At 34.2% G+C, this 26624-nt stretch overlaps 1 protein-coding gene across 1 annotated transcript; it reads right to left on the bottom strand.

The window, feature by feature from the left end:
• Positions 1-2416: 2416 nt before the first annotated feature.
• LOC123541468 (uncharacterized) lies at positions 2417-10098 on the bottom strand. Its single transcript, XM_053527240.1, has 3 exons — positions 9919-10098; positions 6256-6474; positions 2417-4083 (listed from the first exon to the last, which is right to left on the bottom strand). The coding sequence occupies exons 1-3, from the start codon at positions 9962-9964 to the stop codon at positions 3968-3970; spliced, it is 381 nt and encodes a 126-aa protein (XP_053383215.1). The 5' UTR covers positions 9965-10098; the 3' UTR covers positions 2417-3967.
• Between the last annotated feature and the right edge of the window lie 16526 nt (positions 10099-26624).

Raw genomic sequence — 26624 nt, forward strand, 5'->3', positions numbered from 1 at the left:
CTATAACATAGTATAGAAAGTATATGCACATAAGAATAGGTCAAATATAAGTGTGGCAACAAACTTGAAGACTTTTCAAATTACTTATTATACCTAACATATACAGGTTCAGTTAAATTTTAAGATATAAAATTTGCATTACGAAGTGAAGATTCTTAAAATACATTTCGCTTTATTTCGCTTTCAATGCAGAAATTATGAAACATGCTATTTATTGAGTTTGTTTCGATCTGAACCTGACAACAACTGTGAAAGTATTGATCACTATATCGTTTTCCCATTACTCCTAGCCTGGACATAAACAAATCATCTGGAATTCATCTTTTATGTATCATTATTGAAACACTTCACAATTTTTCCCGTCTGTCCATAACGTCATGTCTCAATTCTTAAACATTGTGCTCAAATAATAGATTTAGTGATAACAGCTCTTTACAACATGTTACTAGAAACATCGAGGTAATCAGCATATTCAAAGTAAATACATTTGAATAGTCTTATTTCATTATTAACCAACATTAACCAATTAGAAACAAAAGATCTGAAAAAGGTTAACTGAATTTCACATTTTTTTCTGTAACTACTTGTGATAGTAACTATTTATGAAAATTAGAATCGGCACATTTTCCTTTGATATGTATTGCAATTGGTATGAAAATAAGGGTGTCTTCTTGTTAATTTAGACGTGCAAGTAAATTGTAAAGTGAACTGTTGATTATCAATGGGGAAAATGAGAAAATATATAATTTATTCAAAACGATCGACAGAAAAATGTTTTTTATGCATGATCAACAATTAGGTAAAATTTGTCGTCTTATCGGTAAAATTATCCCCCTTGAAATCACCTGGCAGTGCGATATCGATTTTTATCTGGTTGATATTTTCCATTAGAAACATAGAAGGAAAAAAAGTTTGAACAAATATTGTTTTAATTAGAATGAACACACAATATTTATTATCCTACGGAAGTGTTCGTCATTCTTTTCTCTTTACAAAGATACAAAAATTATTCATCTAAAATGAAAAATTAATGCTTCCCTTGGCGATTAAAAAACATCACTATCAGTCTCTGTTTACGGCATATAGTTACTGAATAAAATAAGCAAAAACCTGTGATACGTATCTTATTCTTTTCCCTGTAGCCACTTTATTAATATTTTGAGAATATTTATTATCCTATTGAAGTATTCTACAGACAATAAACTTTTTATATATGTTTTTATAAAATGATTTGTTTTGAAACATTATTGCTCACAAAAGTAATGGTTTCGTTAAAGTACGTTTTGAACACATCTTTAGGCAGAATTCTACTTGCTTGTAGCTGCCGATTTCATCAAGGCAATAAAGTATTTTTCTGTCTTATACCGAGATTTTCAGGTAAAAGTTGTCAGGTATTACTCAAGAATAAAGACAGCTGAATTGTTTTCATTGAGGGCTTTATTCATTAAAATGTGTAACTTTGTATTGGGGACTTTAAGACACGCACTAAGTTTTCAATATTTTAGCGAAAGAATACCTTAAGCAGCATTATATCTCAATTTTGTCCATTTTCATACGATCTTTTTTGAAAAACGGACGTATTATGTTATGACGCGTGCGTCTGTCCGTCCTTCATATTTCGTGCCCGTAGCATTGCTTTATAACAATTCAAAGTTTTCACTTTAAACTTGGCATAAAGGTAGATGGTGAGAACTTATAAGTGCTGTCTTGTAATTGACTGTAATACGACCACACAAAAAATACATAATCCAAAATAATTAATCGAGTTTTCTGCAGCAATAAGATAGGCTGCGAAACATATTGCGTATAACATGCTTACTCTTATTAGATTCTAAGCTGTATGAATAGTAATTGTAGATTTTCCTGAACGGAAGTTAAGATTAAATTTATCGAACAGTTTCACTGATAATTATACAGAATTGTGAAAGAGAAGAAAACTTTGTAACTCTTTGATCAATAGGTAAACATTATAAGTGTGAGTTTTATGTTATCAATGAAGATGGCTTAATTGTTGAACTAAAAGCGTATCTGTGGAGAACCTACCTTTCAACATAAAACCAATTCTACAATTATATTCTATAGCTGTTTGCCCTTAAGCATGAAAGATAAACATTCTGTATATGAGGGCTACTTAACTTCATGTAGAGTTTTATGTTGTCTGCTTCGTATCTTTGTTCTTGTCCTTACCACTAGTCTCACACGCCTTACAGTCTGTAATTCATACCTAAAATTTTGCCGACAACCTTTTCAAACGTATAACATTGTACTTGTCAAGAAAATTAGATACAACTTTAATATAACTTTTAAGAGGCATAATATTTGTATATAAAACACGATGTGAAGGTATCTGTTAAATTACTGCTACAAAATAGAAGTAAATTTGAGTTAGAAGAGTTAGAAATATAAAATTAGATCTTTCTTGTAGTATTTATTTATTCCTTGTATTGCAAGACATTGTGAATATAAAACCTATATAAAACAAATCAAAACCAAACACAGTTACTTCAGCACCAGGTACGTCGACAAGATCGATGACACACTGCTGAATCCAACTCTAATTAGGAAGTCAAAATTGTTTCCGTGTACGCATCGATCATAAAACAGAAACATGCAGAGCTGCCTGCTGGCGTCATTGACGTGATAGAAACGCTAAACCGTTTCTTATGTTCCTGTCTTACTTATATAATAAAGGCTAGAAAGGTAGTAAAAGAGAACATGTAAGTATTTCAGAGTAAAAAATTCAAAGACATATTAGTTTAAATGGCACACAGCAAATTGCTAATAAAAAGTATTCAAGGGACTATTACGCCAATGGAATGTCAGAGCAGTGCATTTATGGTAGCTAATCTTTCAGGCGCTCCATGGAAGAATGTGATGAAGGAAAGAAACCATGCTAATATAAAACGAACATGCAGACGTCGTTAGTAATAAGGCGAACATTACAAATGTGCTTTGGATCGGTGATGCTTAAACATAAAAATTTAGGAGTTTTATATCTAAGTAGGATATAAATGAGTTGCTTTTTTTTGTATATAATGTATTGAATGGGAGCTAAAGCTTTATCTAGAGCGTTTTCTTTGCCATCGCCCGAAAAAAATAATAGAGTATAAAGGTCATTTTGTAGCATTGACAGCAACCAAACAAAAACAAGCTCTGTCCATGACAGGTAATATTTTTGTATAACCTAAACACCGGTATGGACTCTCAATATGATTGATCTTCCGACCGCCCACACATAATTGTTCTGCTCTGTTCATAATTCTTTCACTATATGCTTCTAAAATATTGTTCTGTACTTTTCATGGTGGAAATTATACATCCGTAGACTGCCACAGATTACATAAATATGGACATTTTCAAATGATAAATCGCATTGAGTGAAATGTTTCTTTGTGTCTTATTACCGATGCCATTGGTTAATCTGGTTTTTTAGCTTTACCTTAATTGTGCAGAAAGCATGATAAATTTCTACAGAACAATCAAAATAGAAACAATTTCTGTGTTAACTGTGTCACTTAGAATTTTATAACAAATGTCTTGAGTCTGTCGTGTCTGATACATCACCGTGCTACACATAACTGTTGTGCTTGAAGGCATGGAATTAAAACAAAACAAAATTACTGCAGGTTTTCTCTTGGGTATTCTTTAACAAAACTTAATTTAATAGATTCTCTAATTCCACTACGGTTGCAAAGTAATTACGAGGAACCATTTAAGCAGAACGTTGGAGCTTTAGTTAACAGTTAGCTGAGATAATTTTTTTCCCAGCTGTATTAATATTTAGTTAATACTCTCTTCACACACAAAAAAACTATGAAAATAATTCCATTGGTTAATAGCACATGCTCTGTTCTCTTTGTTTGTACAAATTCAATTCCAAAGAACTGGGAACATGAGGTTTCACAATTTTTGCATTGATTATTTTGATATTCACATATATAATCGACTCATTTGCAACTAAATCTTTTCATGTATATGATTTACTTTTCACATTTTCGCAATAACATTTCCCTTCTCTACAAGTAAAGTTGGTAGCACAGGCGATTCTGAAGAAGTAACACATCTTGTCGTTACGGCAAAACGCTGAAACATAAAACTAAAGCCCATAAGACGATCGTTTGGAAGAACAAAACGTAACTAAGCAACCGAGCAAAATAATAGCATGACTGCATCTGTTCCGAGAAGTAAATGAAGTGAATGTGCAACCCCTCTCATGCCATTTAGCACCGACGTAAGCGAAATTCTATTATGGTAAAATTGAACGGACTCGATAATCTGTAAGGTCGAGAAACACTGAAAACCGTAGTTATTGTATAAGAATATAATTTATAGAGATAAAAGGGCTATTTTTCCTACGACAACATAATAGTGCTATAGGGGTGTTTTCTTTTAACAGTTTTTTTTTTTCAAACAAGTAAAGCCACGAGTAAAATAGATATTTTATAATATAAGAGCATCATGTCAAATGTCAATGAAAATTACTGTTGAATGGTTCAACAAAATACAAATCAAGTGTAGGAAATACAAATTTCTTGACTTTGACCAAACATCTTGAAAAATGCTATTTCCGTATACAGTGTAAAAAGCTTTTATCCTGCTCTAGTTTACGTGGTAAAAAGTTAAAAACTTTCACAGTCGCTTTAAATTACTTATCCTCTACTGAGAAAATGCAACTTAAACACGCTAATTTATTGATTATGCTAGTATTTAAATGACTGATTTGCTTTGCCGTCATTATTTCCCGTATTATCTGATACAAAATTTACTTTGTTAAGGTTGCAAATTTATGACATGGTAAATCCATCACCACGGAATACAGGAATGCAAAATTAATTTGTTTACGGTTGAAAAAGTTATATCCAGCTTTTTCCATCACCACGTTATACAAAATTAACTTTATCGTGATTGTAAAATAAAAGCAATGTAGCTTGGCGTATTGAATGATACAGTATATAGGCATGTACTCTTACATTACGTTTGTCCTTGCAGATTTCACGAGTCGAAAACATGCATATATATAATCCTCACTTCGTCTTTCTACTAAATCCATTGCACAAAAGTGCTTCACAGTATCAGTGTATCTGTGAGAATGTCAACTTGTAATAAATGTAGGACTGACTTTAATTACGTTCAAACCATAGTTGCATTTCATTCAAAATGCTAATGTATTTTACTCAGCAGCTTTAATGATGATAGATTTCTTTAGCTATCCAAAATAAAAAGAATAAGGAAAGTATCCCCGCAGTACTCTTAAGCCTCCTCCCTATCAGTGTTAGTTCTCTTTATTTAAAACTATTTTGCATTTTGGACATTTCAAGAAAGGTTATTCATTTTGACAAAACATTAAGTTAAGCGTCATCTCATCTATACTCATCATCTATACTCGACTCAGACATTTTACCTTCAGACGAACGCTTTTCAACTGTGAATAGAAATATTAGTAAAAGCAACTACAAAGGTGTTACTATAACATATAATCTGTCGGTAACTAAGTTTCAAAGCCTTTTTAAGAAACATAATGATAATTTTCAGATATCTTAAATTTTTCGATGTTTCTTCGTTGTCGTAAATACCATGCGTACTTATAAAGCTTTGTATTAACGGTTGCCTCGGTGGTGTATTGATAAAAAGGCAACCCGGGTTCGATTTCCGACTCGGATATGTTTCTTGATTTAGCTTTTTCTAAAATAGTTTAGAAACAAAAACTACTGTTCTACAGTTCATGATATGACCAAAATTCAAAATGTATTAAAGAAAAATCATTTTAGTCAGATTCTAGAGTTTTGGTATTAATGCGCGTATTTCAGCGAATCAGACAGACTAAATATTTGAAAAAAAAAACAAAAAAAAAAAAAAAAACAAACAAAACGATAACTTTTTTATTTCTGAACAAAACAAAGCGTATGTACTAATTTTCTTAGTTAGATCATTCCCTATCTGACGATTATGGTTTCGATTCAAAATTTGATAGAAAAAAAACGGGTTTCCGAAATATTTGATGCTGAGAGCGAACTCATTAACAAATAAAAATTGATGCGGAACATATTTACTTGAAATTTTAGGTTGATTGTTCTGGTATTCATACATGTGTAAGCCTGCCTTTTAATGCACACATTTAACACATTCGGGGCTTTATTCAATATGTGTTATTCTGCAGGACTTATACACAAATCGACACCAGAAAAAATAAACATTTAAAACCGCCTTTATTGTAATTTATTAGTACTTGTTCTTAAATACTTTATTAATACTGACCATTCATACATGCGCATGTTCCCTTTGATGTACAGTAAGGGAAAGTGCAATCTTCTAGTCCTTGGCATGATGACGGGCAGTTGACACGCCGACCACATTCGGCCCAAGCCATTGTCTGTCTTAGATGACATTTTGTATCCTTGTTGAGGACCTCCTCTATATCGTCCGTATCGGTTACAAGCAGCTCTGTCAGATTTGATTTCATGCCCAAAGCGTACACTGAAACGTACAGTTATGAAACTTATTAATATTAAAAAGAAGTACTGTAGGTCACCGTAAATTGTTTTAAAAAGGGGCTTAAAACAAGAAATATTTGACATGGATTTGGATCAGCTTCATTTAACTTCAGATAACTTAATGAAGCGATTATTTCGACTGGTAACAAAATGACCAGGATCTATAAAACCTTTCAGAAGATCCTTTGGAAGCATAGAACGCAACCAAGTCGAATAACATTAGATTCAGTTTGAATGTAGAAGATTCTCCAATATAGACAGTTATTAAATAAAGTGGCATTATGCGCATCTTACTGCACATAGTGTGTTTTCTATAAAAGCAATTTTCGGTTGCTGTGCATTTAAATGTGTTAAATTAATGATAATGCCGCATAAGTATTTGAAGTTCATGCTTTAGAAATAAAGAAATCTGACTAATAAAATAATAGATCTTTTCTTCAATCTTCTACGCAATGATCACCCTTACCTTAAGATAGAGATTTCTGAAGTAGAAGGGAAGCAACTCCTGCGTGCAGTTTGACTTTTCTTAAAAAGACTGCCCAGTCAAAATAAGAAAAGTCGTATTTGGAAACTTATTATTTCGTACTGGTAACAGGAAGAGTTTGGTATGTTGGGTTAAAAACTATAATTTCTTCCATCCTTTTTACACACACATCTATTTCAGCTGGATTTTTACTTGAAAAAAATGCATATAATTCCACTTTAAAGTGTACTGGAACAATTTAACATTGTTAATTATCAGACACAGCAGTTTGTGTTCCTGTGAGCATCCTAAAATACTAAATGATAATAATATGACATGTTTATGTCTATAATTCATATAATTAACTTATGGTAAATAACGAAAACAAATAAAAAGGAGTACAGAAAACAAGAGCCTTTCTTTTGTAATGTGCATACTAAAATTACAGTCTATGTATAAAAACAAAACACGTATGAGTTTAAAAAGGGGAGAAACTTTGTTTGCGGTCCAGTCTCTAAAGCAATTAATCGATATTTGCCCTGGTTCGAGTAGCTAATATCTGCTCTTTATCTGGCTTCATGTTTCATGTGTATCTGACACTGTGGTATTTCACATGACCTGCTTTTATTAACAAACGATAAATGTATCATACATTTAACATATTTCTCAGTCTACACAAAAAGCACAACTTCTATTTTTTGTTCGGTTTCAGTGGATAGCTCTCATGTTTCTACTAAAAGCCATATTTAGTGCATTCTTACCAATTCCTAGAAACAACGTTTTGGCCTTGTTCAGAACACTTCTTATTTTTGCATATTTCTAAGTCCTCAAATACCAGCATAATTGAAAATTACATGTTAGATAACTGTTTGTACAAACTTAAGTGAATGCAATAAAAGGCACAATATAACCTGTATGTATATATGTATTATGCATATATGTATTTTCATTATTATTATTATTATTATTATACCAGATTTATATAGCGCCCTTTTCATGATCAATTTCACGTTCAAAGGCGCTTTACATAGTTCAAATGCAGCCACACAGGGCGCATAATTCATCCTCTACTAGTACAGACACAGAGCGATCTGACCAGAGGGACAGAGTGAGACAAAGCCCACGACAGAGAGATCAGAATCAGAACAGGCTTGTCCGGCTAACTTAGCCTAGCTCGTTGCGATAGCAGCGGTTCTTAACGTGCCATGTATAGCATGATACACGCAAGGTGCTGGGTTCCTGACAGTACACCTCTAGTTAGGTGGGAAACACTGAAAAGCGTTTCTGAAAATTCCCGAGTAGCTGCCGGGGATCGAACCCCCGACCTCAGGATTGGAAGGCCAGTGTGCAAACCACTGAGCTATCCGTCCACCTAGTTCATAAAAAATACACCCAGAGTATGGCTTGCAGAATTTTCAGTTTCTTTAGCACTTTTCTAGGCAGAAGCCTAGATACTTGTTATTTCTTTCATAGTCAATCTTATCTATTTCCCTTTATTTGCATTAAGTCAAAGTCCCTATTTTATAACATTCTTACACTATATCTAACTTTATTTTTAGTAAATCCGACTCGTCATGGACTATTAAACAAACCGAAGATATACCCCTTAACTAAACGACGGTACTTCTGCAATATTGACTGGAAAACGCTGCTGTCTCACAAAACTAGTAAATCGAAGCCAATTTATTTACACATAGTGGATAATTGTTTGTTTCCCTGTAAGATAAAATATATTTCACCGAGTTAACATCAGATGCATTATTCAAAATAATGTGATTACGGGTAGGAGATATTTCGAACACATATTTTCTTTTCTTTTTAAAATGGTTTATTTAGGGGTTATACTAGCTCGATCGCTTTGCTCAGTAGGGAGAGCACAGATATATGGGCACGAGGTTGTGAGTTCTATCATTTCACGGGGCGTATGTTCTCTGTGACGGTTTGATAAAAGACAATGTGTGTCAAATCACTTCGTCCTCCAACTCTGATGCATGTGGAGGACAGGTTAGGTCGGGTACAAAATCCGGGAATACTGATTAAGTTTACTGCCGGCCGTTACATAACTGATATACTGTTAAAAAGGCATTAACCCGAAAGGCAAACAAATGATTATACTAGTTACACCCTTGCAACGTCACGCGCACATGGCGGTGACAAACGCAAATGCTTACGCTAAATTACGTAGTTATAATGTCGCCAATGAAAATAAAGTTAACGAATTATTTGACAATTAAATATACAAAATACGTTTGAGCACATATCTGTACAAATTTGAAGATATCTGTGTACGTCTAATTCATTAATGACGTATATTTTGGAACAAGTGTAGTTCTATAACAGTGGAAATTCTAAAATGAAAATTCCACTGTTTGAAACAGTGAAAGATACAAATATAACCCATGGTTATATTCAATAACTTACTGAAATGTATGAAAATTCCACCTTTTATAAAATGAGTCTGCAAATAAAACCATTCAGCAAACGAAGAGCATGCACTGATTCAATAAACTTCAATAAAGATTCGCAGAAACCTTGTCGTGGTACTTGTCCTTACAATTGTTTGCTTATGTTTATAGAAATATTACATAATCAATACCTATAAACAATAAAAAAGAAACAATACCTAATGAGCGAGATCAATACAATGAAGCGGAAAACCTGTACATGTATTTGAGGACACAAAGAAATCGATGTGTGTTTTACCTTCTCAATTCCCTAACTACGGCACGCACAGTTAATAGAGAGGGTAGAGATATGATTTAAAAACAAAAGTGTGTTGTATTCAGAGGTGTCAAACTTATACTGTACATTTTCATGCATGTTAAAAAGAAACTTGCAAATTTAAATATTAAAAAAAAATCTGACAGTTTTAATGATACAACATTTCTACTACTGTTAAAAAAAGAAGAATAAACCATATCAAATATAATTTGAATTTCAGAGTATCAAAGCTAACACACATACCAACTGAAAGAGCACAAAACACCGCGATATTCCAAAGTAATTCCATACTAGTAATGTTATGAGACGTTTACAAATCTGGATTGACAATACTGGTATTTTACAAAGTTACGCTTTCAGGCGCTGCTAGAAAATCCGATAATTAATATGGTATTCCACAGAAAGGGCATAGTGTCAATCTACACGTTACGTAATATGCCAGCCCACCCGCTTAGCTCAATAGGGAAACCGCCGATCTACGGTTCGCAAAGTCGTGAGTTTTATCATGGCGCGGCGGAGGTTTTCCGTTACGATTTGATGAAGTACATTGTTTCTAAAATCATGGTCCTCCACCTCTGAATCATGTGGCGAGGTTGGCCGTTACTTGTCGAGAACAGGGTTGTACTGGTACAGAATCCAGGAACATGTGTTATGTTAACTGCTCACCGTAACATTACTGAAATAATGATGTAATAAACAAACGTAATATGTCAAGGTTATAGACATTTGCGAATTAAGACGAAGTGGAGTGTGAACACCTAGAACGATCATTTTTCAAACGGTGGGAGGGGTGGGGGGTCATTTCAACATAATCTTATTATATTATTTGCGGTTTATAAATTTGGCTGTCTGTCTGTCCGTCTGTCTGTGCATCAGATAAAATTTGTGTTACACATATGGAAAAGTATCGAATGTCCTGGACCGTCATGAAATTGCAAAGTATGTTATTGAACAGGAGTTGCGCATCGAGTTTTTAGCATATCTTAGCACAAGCTGCTCAGGGTAAACTATTGTGGTAGCACTGTGTCCGTCGTCGTCCATTGTCTACACTTCCATTGTTAACACTCCAGAGGTTACAATTTTAGCCCAATCGTAATGAAACTTAGTCAGAATGTGTGTGTTAAGAAAATCTCAACAGATTTTGAAATTGGCTCAAACATTAGGTGTCTGAGTCAAATCACAGAAAAACATTGTTAAACACTTTAGATTCCAATTTTCTTCTACTGGATCTTTATTAGACTTCGTCAAAATGTTTGACTTGATAAAATCTACTTTAAGTCAGAAACTAGATTATCGAGGGTCAAATATAAATGTCACTTGGTGAAGTTATAGAAAAACATTGTTAACATACCAGAGGCCATGATTTATGATATGATCTTATGAAACATGGTTAGAATGTTTTACTTTATACTAACTAGATCTATTTTGAAACTGAATTAACTTGGGTTGAAAACGCGATGGACCACGAGGTGTTATCCGCATCATAGAAAAATTATTGTTAACAGTCTAGAGGAAATATTTTCTACTGGATCTTATCAAACCGGGTCAGAATGTTTGCCTTTATTGAATGTAGGCTTACATTGAAACTTGATCAAATACAAGACCTTGCACTAAATTAATCTTCGCCGCTAATATGTTCGGGCATTTACGTTATTTTACGCAACATATCTATATCCTGAAAATATCTTTATTAACTAAAATTACCTATTTTATGCTTTTATTCCTTTAGTTTTTATTATGATTTTATTTCTTTGTATACTGACGCCAGATGCTCGAAGTGTCCGTCGAATGAACGAACACTTGTCCAGTCAAGAATTTTCCTGAAAATATTTGATAACTTTTAAAGAGTTAAGTCGACATTTTTACAATAGTTTACTGACACATACATACAAGACTGTTGAATACTAATGTGAATTTTTTTCCTTGTTAAGGTTGCAGATAAAATAAAAAACGACAACCCAGAGACCAGCAGATAAACGTTTCCGCACAACTATCAGCAAATGCGCCATTATTTTTTGTAAAGAAATGTATATCAAATGTATTCGTGTACATTGGTTTTTCAACAGTTATATTAGAGAAATCATTTTTTATCTAAAAATCAGTGCTTTTTCGACATTTTTAACACGTCTGTACGAAAATTGATGTTTGAGACAAAAATGGCTTAACTAAAATGCATTTTAGGAAATCTGTATATCCTTTCCGCAGCCTTAACGTACTAAAACGTATTAGCGTCTGATGGACCTTTCACGCTTCCGTAGAAACAACATTTATTACACGAAACTTATTTTGAAAACATTTCTGAAATGTCTAAGTCTGCAGCTTTCAAATACGGTTATATCTTACATCTGAGGCATATACTGACACTCTCAGACAACATCAAAAATGACAATTTGAGCGATTTGATGAAGTTCCAAAATTATCAATGTACCCTTGGTCCGTTACGGAGCCCTGTGGGATTTCTGTTTATCCAGAGCTAAAACATGTTTTCGTACATTAAAAGCAGACATGCTGTACTAAAGCCCAGGTAATTTCAAATCGTAATAAAGTGCTGAAAATTGGCTCCCCAATAGCCAAAAAAAAAAAAAGAAGTCCACGCGCATACATTTAGACGGGAAGACCCCTGCGCGTGACCCCTGACTGTCTACGAATCAAACTGCGGCTTTCGTTTTCAAGTTCAGCATTTCTACTTTCATTTCATTTACTTCCGGAAATAGCTGAAGGTCGAGTGACGTCATTTTCTGTGTTGTCAAAAAACATACATATGCCTCGCGAGATTGCATAAATATGTGCTGGCCGTCCTAAGGATATCACTGATATATTAATTTACGGAAACATACGGAATATTCGTGAGTACCAGGTCAATACTTAGATGTGATCTCCTCAGTGTTCAAAACGAAATTATTTACAACGGAATAGGGACACAGGCGATCACACTGGCTCATCTTGACTTCTTTTTCTCAGATACACGATTTCTAATGTTGGCTAGAAGAATATTTCAGAGAAGTGTAATGATGTTAGATGAAATACCTTTAGCGATATGTGTAACACAAATTTTCTTTCACGGCAAGACTGTCGGACGGACAGACAAAGCAAATCTATATCCCCATTGCAAAGTGGTGACATAATAAGGCAGATCTCATCACTATGATGAGCTTGTTTTTTCCTACCGAACATAATATGAACAAATAATGTTGTGATGGTCACCTTGAAAAATCGATCGTCCTAGGAATCCACAGTCGACTTCGGTTTAATATAAAGTCATCACCCTGATAATGCACGAGATTCAACTAATAACATTACAGTTTGAATTCAGTACATATTGTTCATATCAAGTATATTTAAGAAAAACATGAAATTTTCTTTCCTAGATAAAATACTTGTTGTACCTACATATACATGTTTTGATACTTCTCAAAATGTAAACAAGGTCATTTATAACCATTTAAACAGTTTTCTCATCCTACCTTCATGCAAAATAAAGGCAAAAATCAAGGGGTATGATAAATTTTGCTTTATCAGGTCAGTGACTTGATAAAGCTTTTATACGACGCCATCTTGTTTTTGAGAATAACTGCTAAAAGGCTGATCACTACCAAATAGAATGTAAGCCTCCGCAGGTCTAGTCACAAGTAGTCCAAATATAAATAGTACTAATCTTTTTTCCTTTCCTAGTGCATTTTCTCGGCAGCAACGTGCTTACTTTTACCCTACCGCGTTTCAGTATGTATCACTTTGCATTGTAATGAAATCGGCATGTTCCTATCGCATGCTAGATAAAAATGGCGGCGTAAGAATTTAATGTCACGAAAAGAGAAATTGAAAGAAGCGAAAAGTAGTAAATTCAGCAGGTTGTATTTAACGAACTGTAGTTTTCTTATATAAAAGTTAACAGCCCCTTTTCTTTTTGTTTTTCTAAAGTAGCGATCTAGTTCTTTATGGGAATATAAGTCTCTGAAAATCTGATATGCTAGAAAATGTCGAAACACCGTTATGAAGTGAGTGGATTTTATATGAAATAAAGAACAGCTGGATTTAGTGGTGTTCAGCCTAAAAGACATATCTATGCAATTATTTTTATAAACGCGCTTTTATTAGGTACGTGAGACCATGTCACTAATGTATAGCATATGCATACCGTATTTGCAATTACCACAAAAAGTTTTTATAACGGAAACGCTCGGAGAAACGGAAAATGACTCATGTATAGCGTTTGTTCAGGATTTTAGCTTTCTGTTCTTAAATCAAGGAATATATAATTTGCCTCTGGAATGGAACGTTATTGAATAAAATCATCGAGGAATCAGTTTGTCTATTTTTTCTGTCAAGCGGCGTTATGGCGTGTGTATAAGTCACGTCTAACGTTTGCTTGGTGAGAACTTAGCTGTACTTGAAGATTGGACGGAGGCCGTATATAATGATACTCGGGTCGACACAATATACTTGGACTTCTGAAAAGCATTTGATAGTGTTCCCCATCGTCGATTACTGGTATCATTTTGAACTGGCTGAAAAGTTTCTTGAGTGTCCGAAGACAACGAGTAGTGTTAAATGGATATAAATCTGCTTGGAACCCAGAAGTATCTGGCAGTCCTCAAGGATCTATATTAGGGCCTATTTTATTTATTATCTTTGTGATCTGCCAAATGTAGTTGGATCTGCATGTAAGATGTTTGCAGACGACTGTAAATTATATCGTAACATAATGTCAAGGCAAGATCAGTTAGACCTGCAAGATGATATTGCAAATTTATGTTACTGGAGTAACGACTGGTTATTAAAATTCAATGTTCAAAAATGTAAAATTGTTTCATATGGAAATGAAAAAAAAAATGAACTGACTACATTATGCCTGCTGCAACAGGAGCAGAGCATAAACTGACGAGAGATGATTCTGAGAAGGACTTGGGAGTTTTGTTTACTAGTAAACTTGACTTTGAACAACATATAAACATATTAGTTAATAAAGGAAATAAAATACTTGGTCTTATGAAAGGGTAATTTACGTACATGGATAAATCATTGTTTTTGACATTGTATATAAGGCATTGGTTCGCTCCCATATTGATTATGGTAACCTAGTGTATTAATCAGTTACAAAAAAAAATGTAAATAGCTAGTTGAAAATTTACAAAGACGAGCAACAGCACTAGTCCTGAAAATAGAAATCTTTCTTATTATGAGAGATTAAAGGCTTTTTTTATTGAATCTCATTTCATTTTACTATCGTAGAAGAAGATTTGACATGACCCAGGTGTTTAAAATAATACACAAGACCGATAAATTAATGTAAACATGAACACTTTCTTCTGTTCTGCTGGAAATAGCGGTACAAGGGGTCAAAATTTGAAACTCTACAAACCAAAAGCCAAAAAGTCAATACGGTTAAACTCCTTTGGACTTCGCACTATAACAGTATGGAATAACTTACCAGAGGCAATAGTCAACAGTGACACTGTAATTTCGTTCAGATGAAGCCTGGATAAATACTGGATCTCTAAACGATACGATATTTCCCAAGTTTATTAATGAACAGATTAGACCGGAGGCGGAGAGCAGCTTATACGATGAAGTTCAAGGGGACTTATTTTAGCTAAAGTGCTATGAAGTGTCCCCAGAAGACAAAATGTAGACAGCAGGTATAGAATGGGTATCCGACTTGCAACTGAACTTCGGATAAAACTTCACTTGGCAGCAAATTAAAATTATTTATTCATGTTCAGCAGAACAGAAAGGTCGGATACAAAACAAAACAAGGTTAGCCTTTGTTTTTCAGCTTTTATTTTATAATATTTGGGATTGTATAGACCTATTTGTGTAATTTGGAGGGCGTGTTAATTATTAAATTTCTATGCAAGGAAGACTCAGATCTAGTTGGTGGCAAATTTTGAATTTTAATTAAAAATAATCAGACGGTAGGATAAATAGAAGATTAGGTTACTGTCCTATAAATTAAAATTTATTATGTTCGTCTATGAAAAAATAAAGTCTTGGCTAGAGCCTCGACTTTTATATTTTCTTCAACTCATTTAATAAATTTTAATTTATAAGACAGTAACCTAATATTCTCTATATATACTTGTTTTGATCATAACTTGTCTTTAGAGTATTTTCCATATTTCATAGACGGATGCTCTTTAATATCGATACTTTGCATCGATCATAACACAGGAACTGACGCTACAACGATATATTAGAACATTGTGCATTTTGTAAACATTGACGTGTAATCTAATACACTCACACTCATTATAGCGTATTAACGGGTAAGTGTTGTCAAAATGTTTTCTTTTTATTTCAACAGTACTTTGTTATGTATGTGCTTAGCAGTGGTGGTCAGTAAACTGAAGCAGCCTCTCTTGCCGCAGCACTTCTTGAACGTGAACTTGGCAAAATAATGGCACATGAAGACAAAGGTATGTTCTAATGTAAAATGTGTAGTTTCTTTAAAGAATTATCTATGTTAACAACTTTGATTATGTGCATGTGAGCGTAACATACTCTATAGATGTGATAAAGCGATCTTAATATTAGATGCCATCAGCATGTAGTTCTAATTATGAAACAAATTTTAAGGCGGCCATCTGCAAATGATTATTCTTAAATAAGTAAATTCCATGCAGAAGCAAATTTACAAAATTAAAAATTAACACGCTAATTATTATTACCATAGCAACGTTAAGTAAACGTGATGTATAAATAGTTGCAAAAAGTCTATGTCGTAATGTCGGACACAATACACATGTCAACTTTTCTCAAAATATTCCCCAGAGTACTTCATACACTTCTCGTGTCTGTGAATCCAAGTTTTAAAGCAGCTGTTGAAGTTTTCTGTTGGTATTCTCCTTATACATTCCCGAACAACCATTGGCAGGTCTTCGACGTCGTTCTTGATGGTGGGAAAAAGCCAAAATCACATGATGCTAGGTCTGGAGAGTACAAGGGATGTAGTATAGTTTTAATATCTAGACCAGCTAACCAGCTAGTATGTATGTTCTTGGTAACGACAGACGTATGGGTTGTTGCTTTGTCATGGTGAAGATAGAATTTGCCGACAAGTTCCACCATCAAGAACGAGTTTCGACGACATCGAAGACCTGCTAATGGTTGTTTGCATATTGCGATGGAGAATATTACTTAAGTTTCGCCTAATGGCATGGCGAATATAGGCCTAGGTGAATATGCTAATATATAGTTATCACTGCGTACACGGAAAAATAACTGGTTATTAATTTGTTTGTTTTGACTTCGTTGTCCGTGCATAAGTATGTCAACGTATCTTTGCATATACATAAATACACTGCTATACAGAGTGCGGGTGTGAGGATGTTGCTTTATTTTAAAGCGGTTTTGCATGTTGGATTGTTGAACTTGCTTTTTATTTCACCATTGTACTGAATCGTTTACAAAACAAACAAAAAATCAAGCTCAAAGGGCAAGGTCACACTTAGACGTTAAAGGTCATTTTTCATGATAGTGCATTGGTGGGCGTGTCCGGTCCATATCTTTGTCATCCATGGATGGATTTTCAAATAACTTGGTATGAATGTGTACCCCAGTAAGACGACGTGTCGCGCGCAAGACCCAGGTCCGTAGCTCAAAGGTCAAGGTCACACTTAGACGTTAAAGGTTATTTTTCATGATAGTGCATTGATGGGCGAGTCCGGTCCATATCTTTGTCATCCATGGATGGATTTTCAAGAAACTACGCATAAATGTGTGGCACAGTAAGATGACGTGTCGCGCGCAAGACCCAGGTCTAGTTATTTCAAAATCCATTCATAAATGACAAACTTATACTAACTCAAGTAAGGTCAAGGTCACACTAACAAAATACCCATTTTTGATAAGTCTTTCAAACTGACAGATAATTTTATGACCTTGACCCCTGAATGACCTTAATCTTGAAGATTCATTTGTCCTAAACTCTAACATCGGCCATAACTATTCATTCAAAGTGCCATCGGGGGCATGTGTCATCCTATGGAGACAGCTCTTGTTAGGTATTATTCGGAACCACTGCTAGATATCCTAGTCTTTTGTCATTTTTTATCAAGTTAAAACAAATCATTAACCGAGTGAATGATGCCATACGGGTGCCCGTAGGGTCTATAAGTCTCAAGTGATTATGTGTTATTCATGCGGGCGTTATCACGTAGCTACGATCATCAACCCGTGATTAATCAATTACTAATCTTCTTTAAATAAATATTTCTCAAGGATATAGTTATCACCTAGTTTCATTTTAAATATATACATTTTCCCTAGGAAAACGCCAGTATTTCGTGGAAGAAATCGAAACAAAAAGAACAAATTTATCTCCAACGCGGATACCAAACTTGTTCTTGTTATGTCAGAATTAAGTTTCGATGATGCTTTTCAATGTCATGTTTTTGTCTTCACCAGAAACTCATGCATACTCTTGACCGTGAACTTGGCAAAATAATCGCAAACAAAGACAAAGGTATGTTCTAATGTAAAATGTGTAGTTCCTTTAAAGAATTCTTTATGTTAACAACTTTGATAATGTGCATGCGAGTGTAACACAATCTACAGATGTGATAAAGCGTTCTTAATGTTAGACTCCATCAACATTTAGTTCTAATTATGAAACAAGTTTTAAGGCGGCCATCTGCAAATGATTATTCTTATAAGAAAATTCCGTGCACCTACTATTATTATCAAAGACGTTTCAGAATCGGACACATACTGATTAGGTTATTAGACGCGAAAAAAAACTCATTTGACATTTACGTACTCCTAAGTTATTCCATGGAACGAACTGTTAAAACACATTTGAGCCGCACCATGAGAAAACCAAAATAGTGGCTTTGCGACCAGCATGGATCTAGACCAGCCTGCGCATCCGCGCAGTCTGGTCAGGATCCATGCTGTTCGCTTTCAAAGCCTATTGCAATAAGAGAAACCGTTAGCGAACAGCATGGATTCTGACCAGACTGCGTGGATGCGCAGGCTTATCTGGATCCATGCTGGTCGCAAAGCCACTATGTTGGTTTTCTCATGGCGCGGCTCATTTGGCGCCATACATGCGCCATGAAATAGTGTTTCATTGCTTCATCTAATGATTTAAATAAAAGACATATTAGAATCGAAATAGTGTATAGCAGAACCATGTTTTAACATATTTCCACAATACGAATTTTATATTAATGTATAATTGTTTGTATATTTGATAATTTCACAGTGCCGTATAGAGGAAATATCCTTCACTAGTGGACACAAGGTAGTGACAAGGCCACTCATGAAAATGTAAGATATAGTGTTCACGAGTGTAAGTTATTTTGAACTTACATGTTTAACAGACACATTTTCCTTTTATTTCATGTTTTGACTAAATGCACCCATTTCATAGTTTCTTACCAGTGAAAACTATATCTGTAAAATACCATATACATTTTACTCTAATATTTCAATAATTCACTGAAAACATGTAATAAAAATATACTTCGATAAAGGCACATACGTACACAATTACACATAATAATGCGCATCTTCATAGAAAATATAACAAAACTCTATATGTCTTCTAGAATTATTAAACTTTTACTTACATGCACACTACGACGTTACACTTCGGCCGTAGCTTTCCACACGATCTTTATTTCGCACAATAGAAAACAATGTTGTCAAACCAATTGAAAAGACGTCTTTGTTTGTTTTACGCCATAAAAGATGATTTGACATTACTCTGAAGGGATTACCGTTACGAAACTAAACTGCTATAAGTTCTTTTGTCTTTTACACTGCCGGACAGAAAATTAAACGTTAGTGTTTTAGAACATTACAACTACTGACGGAACAAGAAAAATAATTTTGGTAAAAACGAGTTTTTAATGTTAAAAATTCTAGTCTCTGACACCACAAAACGGTGGGGTTTCTGTATTGATAAAAACAAAAACTTTTTATGGGAGAAAACAAAATTACCGAGTATCTGTATTGTTGATATTAAAATGAAGATGCCTAGGCAATGCTATTATAGCTGTTGTACTTATTTGTTCATATGTCTATATAACTATATTAAAAGGTGCCTAGGATAGAGCACAAAACGTCATGTTTATGCCGCGTATTGATGGTTTACTGGAGAAAGTAAACCTCTCCTACAAAACCAAATTGAAATATATTTACCCAATTATCTATCATACTGATCTGCTAATAAAATATTTGTTTCTGTAGTTTTAAGAAGTGATACTCATAGGGCAGGACTGCACTGTTAGCACTGTTTCTCTTATCGCTGACATCAGACGTGCAGCTAGACCTCATTTTTGTATGATTCCATAGGTATATATTTTGCAGCGTATGCTACGACGTAAATCTGAAACATATGACGTTATCTTTAAATTAAAACATCAGACAGAAAGAGTACCAGCTAAAATAAAACAAAAAATACAGCAATAAAGGTCCTATGTAAATAGATTCTACTAATTGCCTCTCAGAAAAACCTGATTGATTGATTGCCTTTTAATTTTCTTCTCACTAAACATTTCAAAGCAATTGTGTAATGACGAAGGACATGTGTAAGCACATTTACAGCTCCGACTAAAACGGCACATACACTTTTCTTGCCGCTGCGGTATTCTTTCATAAGAAATTTGATGTCTCTAAAATAAGTTTGATAAGTTTATTTCAAATTTTCCTTTAGGCCAACTGGCCCATGAGGTTTACAAGCATGAAAATGGCGAGACAATTATTTAAACGGAGAAGGTTGTTAACATTCAATTTTCTGCACAAATAGCACATTCTAATATTACAACATTAGAATTACAAAAGTATATATAAGTAACCATATAGACAGTATATACATATACAAGATTAGACAAACGACAAATTATTTATCATTTTACTGGTGCAATTTATGTTTAAAGCGTGTACAGCTTATTATACACATAAAATAAATTTGACAGTGATGCTATATGCAGGTTAACACTTTTATATCGGATCAAAAGTATATGATACAAATAGCAGTAATAAAACTATACCTGCAAGTAAAATTTTATACCTGCATGTACGAAAACATACCACAACAAATTCATTAATTTGAGATATTGTTGTCAGTGTGTACTGGAGAAATTCACTTGATTAATGGCATTTAGTCAGTGATTTTGTGCATTTTTGCAGAACTAATATCTGGGAATAAGAAGCATACTATTTCCGACACGCATTTTTAACAACTTAGGAACATTTATATGTGACAAGAGGGACGATATCAACTTCATCAATTATCCACATTTAGACTGTTATTATCTCCCCCGTGACAATTTGATAGCATATACAAGGTACGGCTTTCTGTCAGACCTTACTTTATCAAAATCATTTTTTTACATACATGTGAAGAATAAAATCATGTTCTTCACATTTGAAAATGGGACATATGTTTTTTCCAAAAAGGGGGTAAACAAGAGAATCGCATTTTCACAGATTCTGTCCACGCTTTTAGCGTTGCAATGACGTCGTGTTTTATCATCATCCCCATTATCAGCATCATTATCATCTTGGGGAATATTTAGAATATTTAATACTTACTTTTGGCCTTCGACGTCTGTCTGTCCGTCCGTTCATTTGTCTGTCTACATAACACCTATAACGAGTGATTGGAGCAAAACCAAGTTTTGCATATCACTTTCCCGTTCGAATGATTCGGTTTCAATCTAAAGGATATGAATCAATATAAATGCAACCTTACTAACGCTACCCATCAGTTCTTTCAATACCTGGTCATAAAAATGTGACATTTTGATACAAACAAAACATTTTTATCTTAACTATAAAATAGAAAGTGATATTTCGTTTTATCATGGGCTTATTAAAAGGTGTTTTTTTACCATAAATAAGCTGACAAAAACATCTGAAGCAGTTCTTTGAGGGTAAATCAAACACAATTGCCTTTGTTGTTCCGTTGTTTCCGCTCGATTGTGTAATTGCAAGCAGGAGCGTACCTGGATGATTTTAAACTGTTTTTTTTAATTAGAGTCCTACTTAATGGTCCATAACTTGACCCTAAATTGTGTGCTTCAATAGCTCGATCGCTCTAGATCGGCATTGACTTAGAACGTTGAAGAATTAGAGTTCTGTGAATTGCTCTACACAATATTCTCCCTGTTTTTGTACATTAGACATCAATAGTAACAGTAGACGTATGGTTATGTTTCAAGATATTTGTGTCACTAAAGGACTGTGTCATTCTATGATGTCTTTAATTGTGCAACTGCCAAGACCCGCGTAGGAAAATTGTGTATCGCCAAAGGGACCTAACACTACGGCAGTTTGGGTAATTGCTTCTAAACTAGCTAATCCTAACTGAACAAATGTAAACAGATCGCATATTCGAACCGTGGGCAAAGCTGTCATTATTTATTTATTTATTTAATATCCTCCACAACGTCAAAATTACATAGGCAATGAACGGAACGTTACTTCACACATTAAAGGTATACTAGTTTTTGCTGTAATCGTATTTGAAATCTTCATCAGTGTTTAATTTAATGCATTGCTTCTGCATCCGCATTTTGACAGGTTTTTGATAAATGTATCTACCCACACATTGCATATGTTTCAAGTTTTCTCACGCGAAACTTAAGATTTTTCTAGTCAAATTAAACAACATCTAATTTTGACAAACGCAAATTCAGACTGCGTGATTTGCTAAACGGTATTTCGGTATCCAGATCTGGATATAGATTCAATTGCAATCATTAATAAATTTCCGATATCACGTTAACAATATTATATTTAGTGTAACATTTTTCTTACAACGGATGACTATCAATCTTAAACCACTGCTCTGTTTTATTGCATTTCATTTGAAACTTGAATAGCAGTCAGGCGGGTGGTCCGTTTTTATGCAAACAGATTCCGACATGCCCAAATTAGTATACCGAGGTTCAATGAACATGGTGATATGTAGGTTTGTTTGTAGAAAATGAGCGCTTATTGTTGCCGTAGAAACTTGCATGCACAATAGAATCTCATTTTTAACACTCAGTAGAATCTCATGTTTGACAAGAGTATCGCAACTATAGGGGTATGTGGCAAAATGCTTCACCTGAAGTGGTGCTCTAAATCTAAAACATCCAATTTGTATACATGTATCGGTATGCTGAGATTAAATGCCAGTTAAGTATACATTTTACTGTGTTTAGCTGTACATGCATTACGTCTTATTTTAAACCTAGTGCATATAGTACTGTTAATACAGATAAGCTTGTTAATTTTATGTTTACATAAACAATATGAGCCGCGCCATGAGAAAATCAATATAATGCGACCAGCATGGATCCAGACCAGCCTGCGCATCCGCGCATCCGGCCTGTAGCTTGTATCCGCTTGTTACTTTGTATGTTCGAAACCCCGCACTAGATGTCTATTTTTCATTGTGAGGAAGCCATCAGGTTGGTTTTGTGAACAATTTATGGCTTTATCCAGGTATCACTTCATGCCTAAGGTTTTGTCCGAAGGAGGCATCCGGGTTCTTCCTCCCAACATTATACACCAGTTCTTTTGAGACATAAACACGTTCTTGTAAAAATTGCAATTGATGTTTTTATACTAAACCTTTAACATATCAGGGTTTACCGCCATAATTATTTTTCAATGGCATTAAAACACTTGCTTTACGTTCAGTTTTCGCTTGTTTCTTGCATGCATTTCCACTACCGTCCATGAACAGGCTCATTCAAACCGAGCCTGCAACATTTTCGTTTTTGTCGTGTTGAATGACCTGTGGAGTTTGTCACTTAGGCAGACAGAATCTTTGGTTCTTGTGAGATATATCTATGCGAAATTTCTTCTACATGTATAGAAAACTTCAAGCTAGCGGATGCACAAGATACACATGTGTAATCAAGATCATGTGTCATTACAAATTCAATTAAAATATACGATATTTAAAACGATCCACATTATATGATCGACAGCAATTGATATGTCTGTTACTCAAGGTTGGTTATCTTTTACGTTATAGGTTACAATAATCTAGATGCCACTGATCTTGTGAACTGTAAACTGCAAAGAAGATAAATATGATATACAGAAATGAAACACTGTCAGTATGGCCAGGTTTGAATGAAACAATGTATAATTTAAAAAAGACGGAAAATATACGTGTCGTACTGGCTGTTCCTGTGCAGTACCCACTGTGTCATCTGCGCTGACAGTTAGTGTCGAATTTGAATTGTAAGCACAGACGTAATGGCGTATGCCCAGGTACGCGCCTGGCAAGGGAAGTAAACTAATAGATAACTGTAAGTACTTGCCTCATGCAACGGTTGTCATTCTTTGTGGTAACAGCTTTAAATTACTAGTAAATATTTAAACTTCTGTAATTGATATAAACAAATCTTTCATAAATTTCAATTTGTAAAATTCATTTTTGGTTATTTGAATGACTTCAACTTTATTGAATATCTTTCTATCTTTATAAAACAAATTAGGTTCAGTCTTTATAAAGGAAAGACAAGCAAGCTGTTTACAAGCTAGAAGACGGAAAGTATCAACCGTGCAGTACATGGATGTTACTGATTATTTTATGCAAGATGTATTTTGTGACATTTGTGGCCAAAATAATGTTTTTTACATTTGCGACGCTTTTTTATGAAGTGAACAGCGTCATTTTTACATCTAGAACAACTAAGTTTCACGTTTGTGGAATGTTTTTACATATGTAACACGATTAATTTTTTTCACATTTGTAACCATTTTCATATTTGTGATCGTTCTTACATTTGATGGTCCTACATACCCATCCAACAGTCCTTCATCTTTCAGTTGTAAATTTTCTTTTGTGAAATTTTCATGCCTATTTGTATCTTTTAACTGAAACATGGCTCTCTATGCCTTGGTAAAAATGCAAATAAAATTATTACATTGAAGCTGGTCAGATGCACTTTCTAACGCCACTAAGCCTTTTGAAAATGTGACATTTAACTGCTTAAACATAGTACCAAACCATAACATCTTTCTACATAGTTATACACACACGTACGTATAAAATTAGCGGATTTTTACCCGATTTCAGGGTCCGGAGCTTTTGCTTGCAATTAACGCTTGGATGTACTAACTTTACCATATACAGAAAAGCTTCACACAACATATATACATATGCCCGTAGAAAATAGTGGATTTTGACCTTATTTAGGGACCACGACTTCTTGCTTGCAATCTAACGCTAGGATGGTCACAGGTGTCCAAACACTAACTTACCAGAATTTACAATATAAAAGAATAAGTCCAATTTATTGCCTTCCCACTTTTAGGTGTCAATTTTCTTCGGTGAAATTGCATTCAGTATTTGGACTTTGCTTGCTACATGCCTTTTCCAACTACATTAAAATAGAAAAAGTGGAAACTCCACAGGTCGCTCAACACGACAAAAACGGAAATGTTGCAGGCTCGGTTTAATTGAGCCTACCCATGGACGGTAGTGGAAGCCTTTCAAAATGAGACATTGAGCTTGTAAGAGCAGTACACTAAACATAATGCCAGAACTGTCATTTTCCTGCATAATTATATACACTTTTTAGAGACTTACCTTAGGCCCTCTTTACACAAGGGAAGCAATCATTTTATGGAGTGAAATTGTTGAGTAAACAACGTTTGACAATCCTAATCCTATCTATGTTATATCAATGTAATGGAAAAGTAAGCTTTCTATGTTACCTGCTATACAGGATAACACAGTCATGCATCTAACATCCCTAAAATTGTTTTCTTTGATTTTGACGCATATACATGGGTAGCAGAGATCATTCTCTTTCCAGCAATAGCTATCTAATCATATTTTACCTTGTGAAATTCTGTGGGTTTTAACATTAAAAAAAATCGTTTTTGACAAATTTCACCACAGAAATGTCACACTTTCTCCCAGAGCATTAAATTATTTGATCTTTACATATTTTTCTTTTCAAAGCGATGATCTTTACAGTAATTGCTACTAATTATGCATGATTTGATAGAGGTAAAAAGTGCATGGTTTGAATGAGATACTATGTACATAGTCACCTAAAAACAAGGAAGAATATCAAACAGGGAAAGCCACGTTCTAAAAACGCAGCCTCCCCAAACGCACACATGATCAACACACGCACACGCACACGCACACGCACACACACGCACACACACACACACAAACGCAAAGCAAACACACAAGGACAAAGCAAACAAATAAAAGAAGCTTAAACCGGTTTATGGTTAAGCCTACACTAAAGTTTTAGCGGAGTTGTCACCATTTTTCCAGATATTTTACCCAGGATCATTTTTCTCAAATACTTCTTTTTCAGAAAATGATATCTGAAATATTTTTCAGACTGCGTACTTTGATGCAGTTAGCTACACATATATCTAAAATACATAATGCCTACTTGAAGTTTGTATTTTTATTATATTATAATTCTATACGTAGAAAATTCTGGAATATCTCTCAAAATTAAATATTACAAATACACTCTGTACCGGTACGCTTTTGAATAGAAATTGTTATACTATCCCGGGGTATATTAAAATGCCTGTTTATTAAGGAAACTTTGACGCAAAAGCGAATGTTGTCAAATGGATATAAGCTGCAAATTAATAAGTGTTTCTCTTGTTTTCTTCACATAGCATTCTATTCATACCAGAAAGGCATGCTTTATTTCTTCCTTTTATGACATGAAAATAAAATAAATTAGGAACACGTGGAATTATTTCCCGTCGTTATTACAACCAAAAATGAAGAATTACAACATGATTAGACCTCCGTCCGCATTTTGAACGTTTTGCTATACATTATATTTTTCTTTATGGACCTTTGTTAGATTCATCTGGTACATACATGTGTATGGGATGTATGAATTATTGTGTGTCGAACTACTTACTTCTGAGATGATTGTTTTCTGACTGGTTCAGATGAGCAACCAACACAAATATGCGCGTAAAGAATCATTGTTTTTCCTGTGTTATGG

The sequence above is a fragment of the Mercenaria mercenaria genome, chromosome 16 (genome assembly GCF_021730395.1).
Source record: "Mercenaria mercenaria strain notata chromosome 16, MADL_Memer_1, whole genome shotgun sequence".
Classification (NCBI taxonomy): domain Eukaryota; kingdom Metazoa; phylum Mollusca; class Bivalvia; order Venerida; family Veneridae; genus Mercenaria; species Mercenaria mercenaria.

What these genes read in the sequence shown, in the direction of transcription:
- LOC123541468 (XM_053527240.1), bottom strand. Translation starts at nt 9,964, where the DNA reads ATGGAATTACTTTGGAATATCGCGGTGTTTTGTGCTCTTTCAGTTG. An exon ending in GTTTTGTGCTCTTTCAGTTG is followed by an intron (nt 6,475 to 9,918) that starts GTATGTGTGTTA and finishes TGTACGTTTCAG; the next exon opens with TGTACGCTTTGGGCATGAAA. An exon ending in AACATGCGCATGTATGAATG is followed by an intron (nt 4,084 to 6,255) that starts GTCAGTATTAAT and finishes TTTATGTTTCAG; the next exon opens with CGTTTTGCCGTAACGACAAG.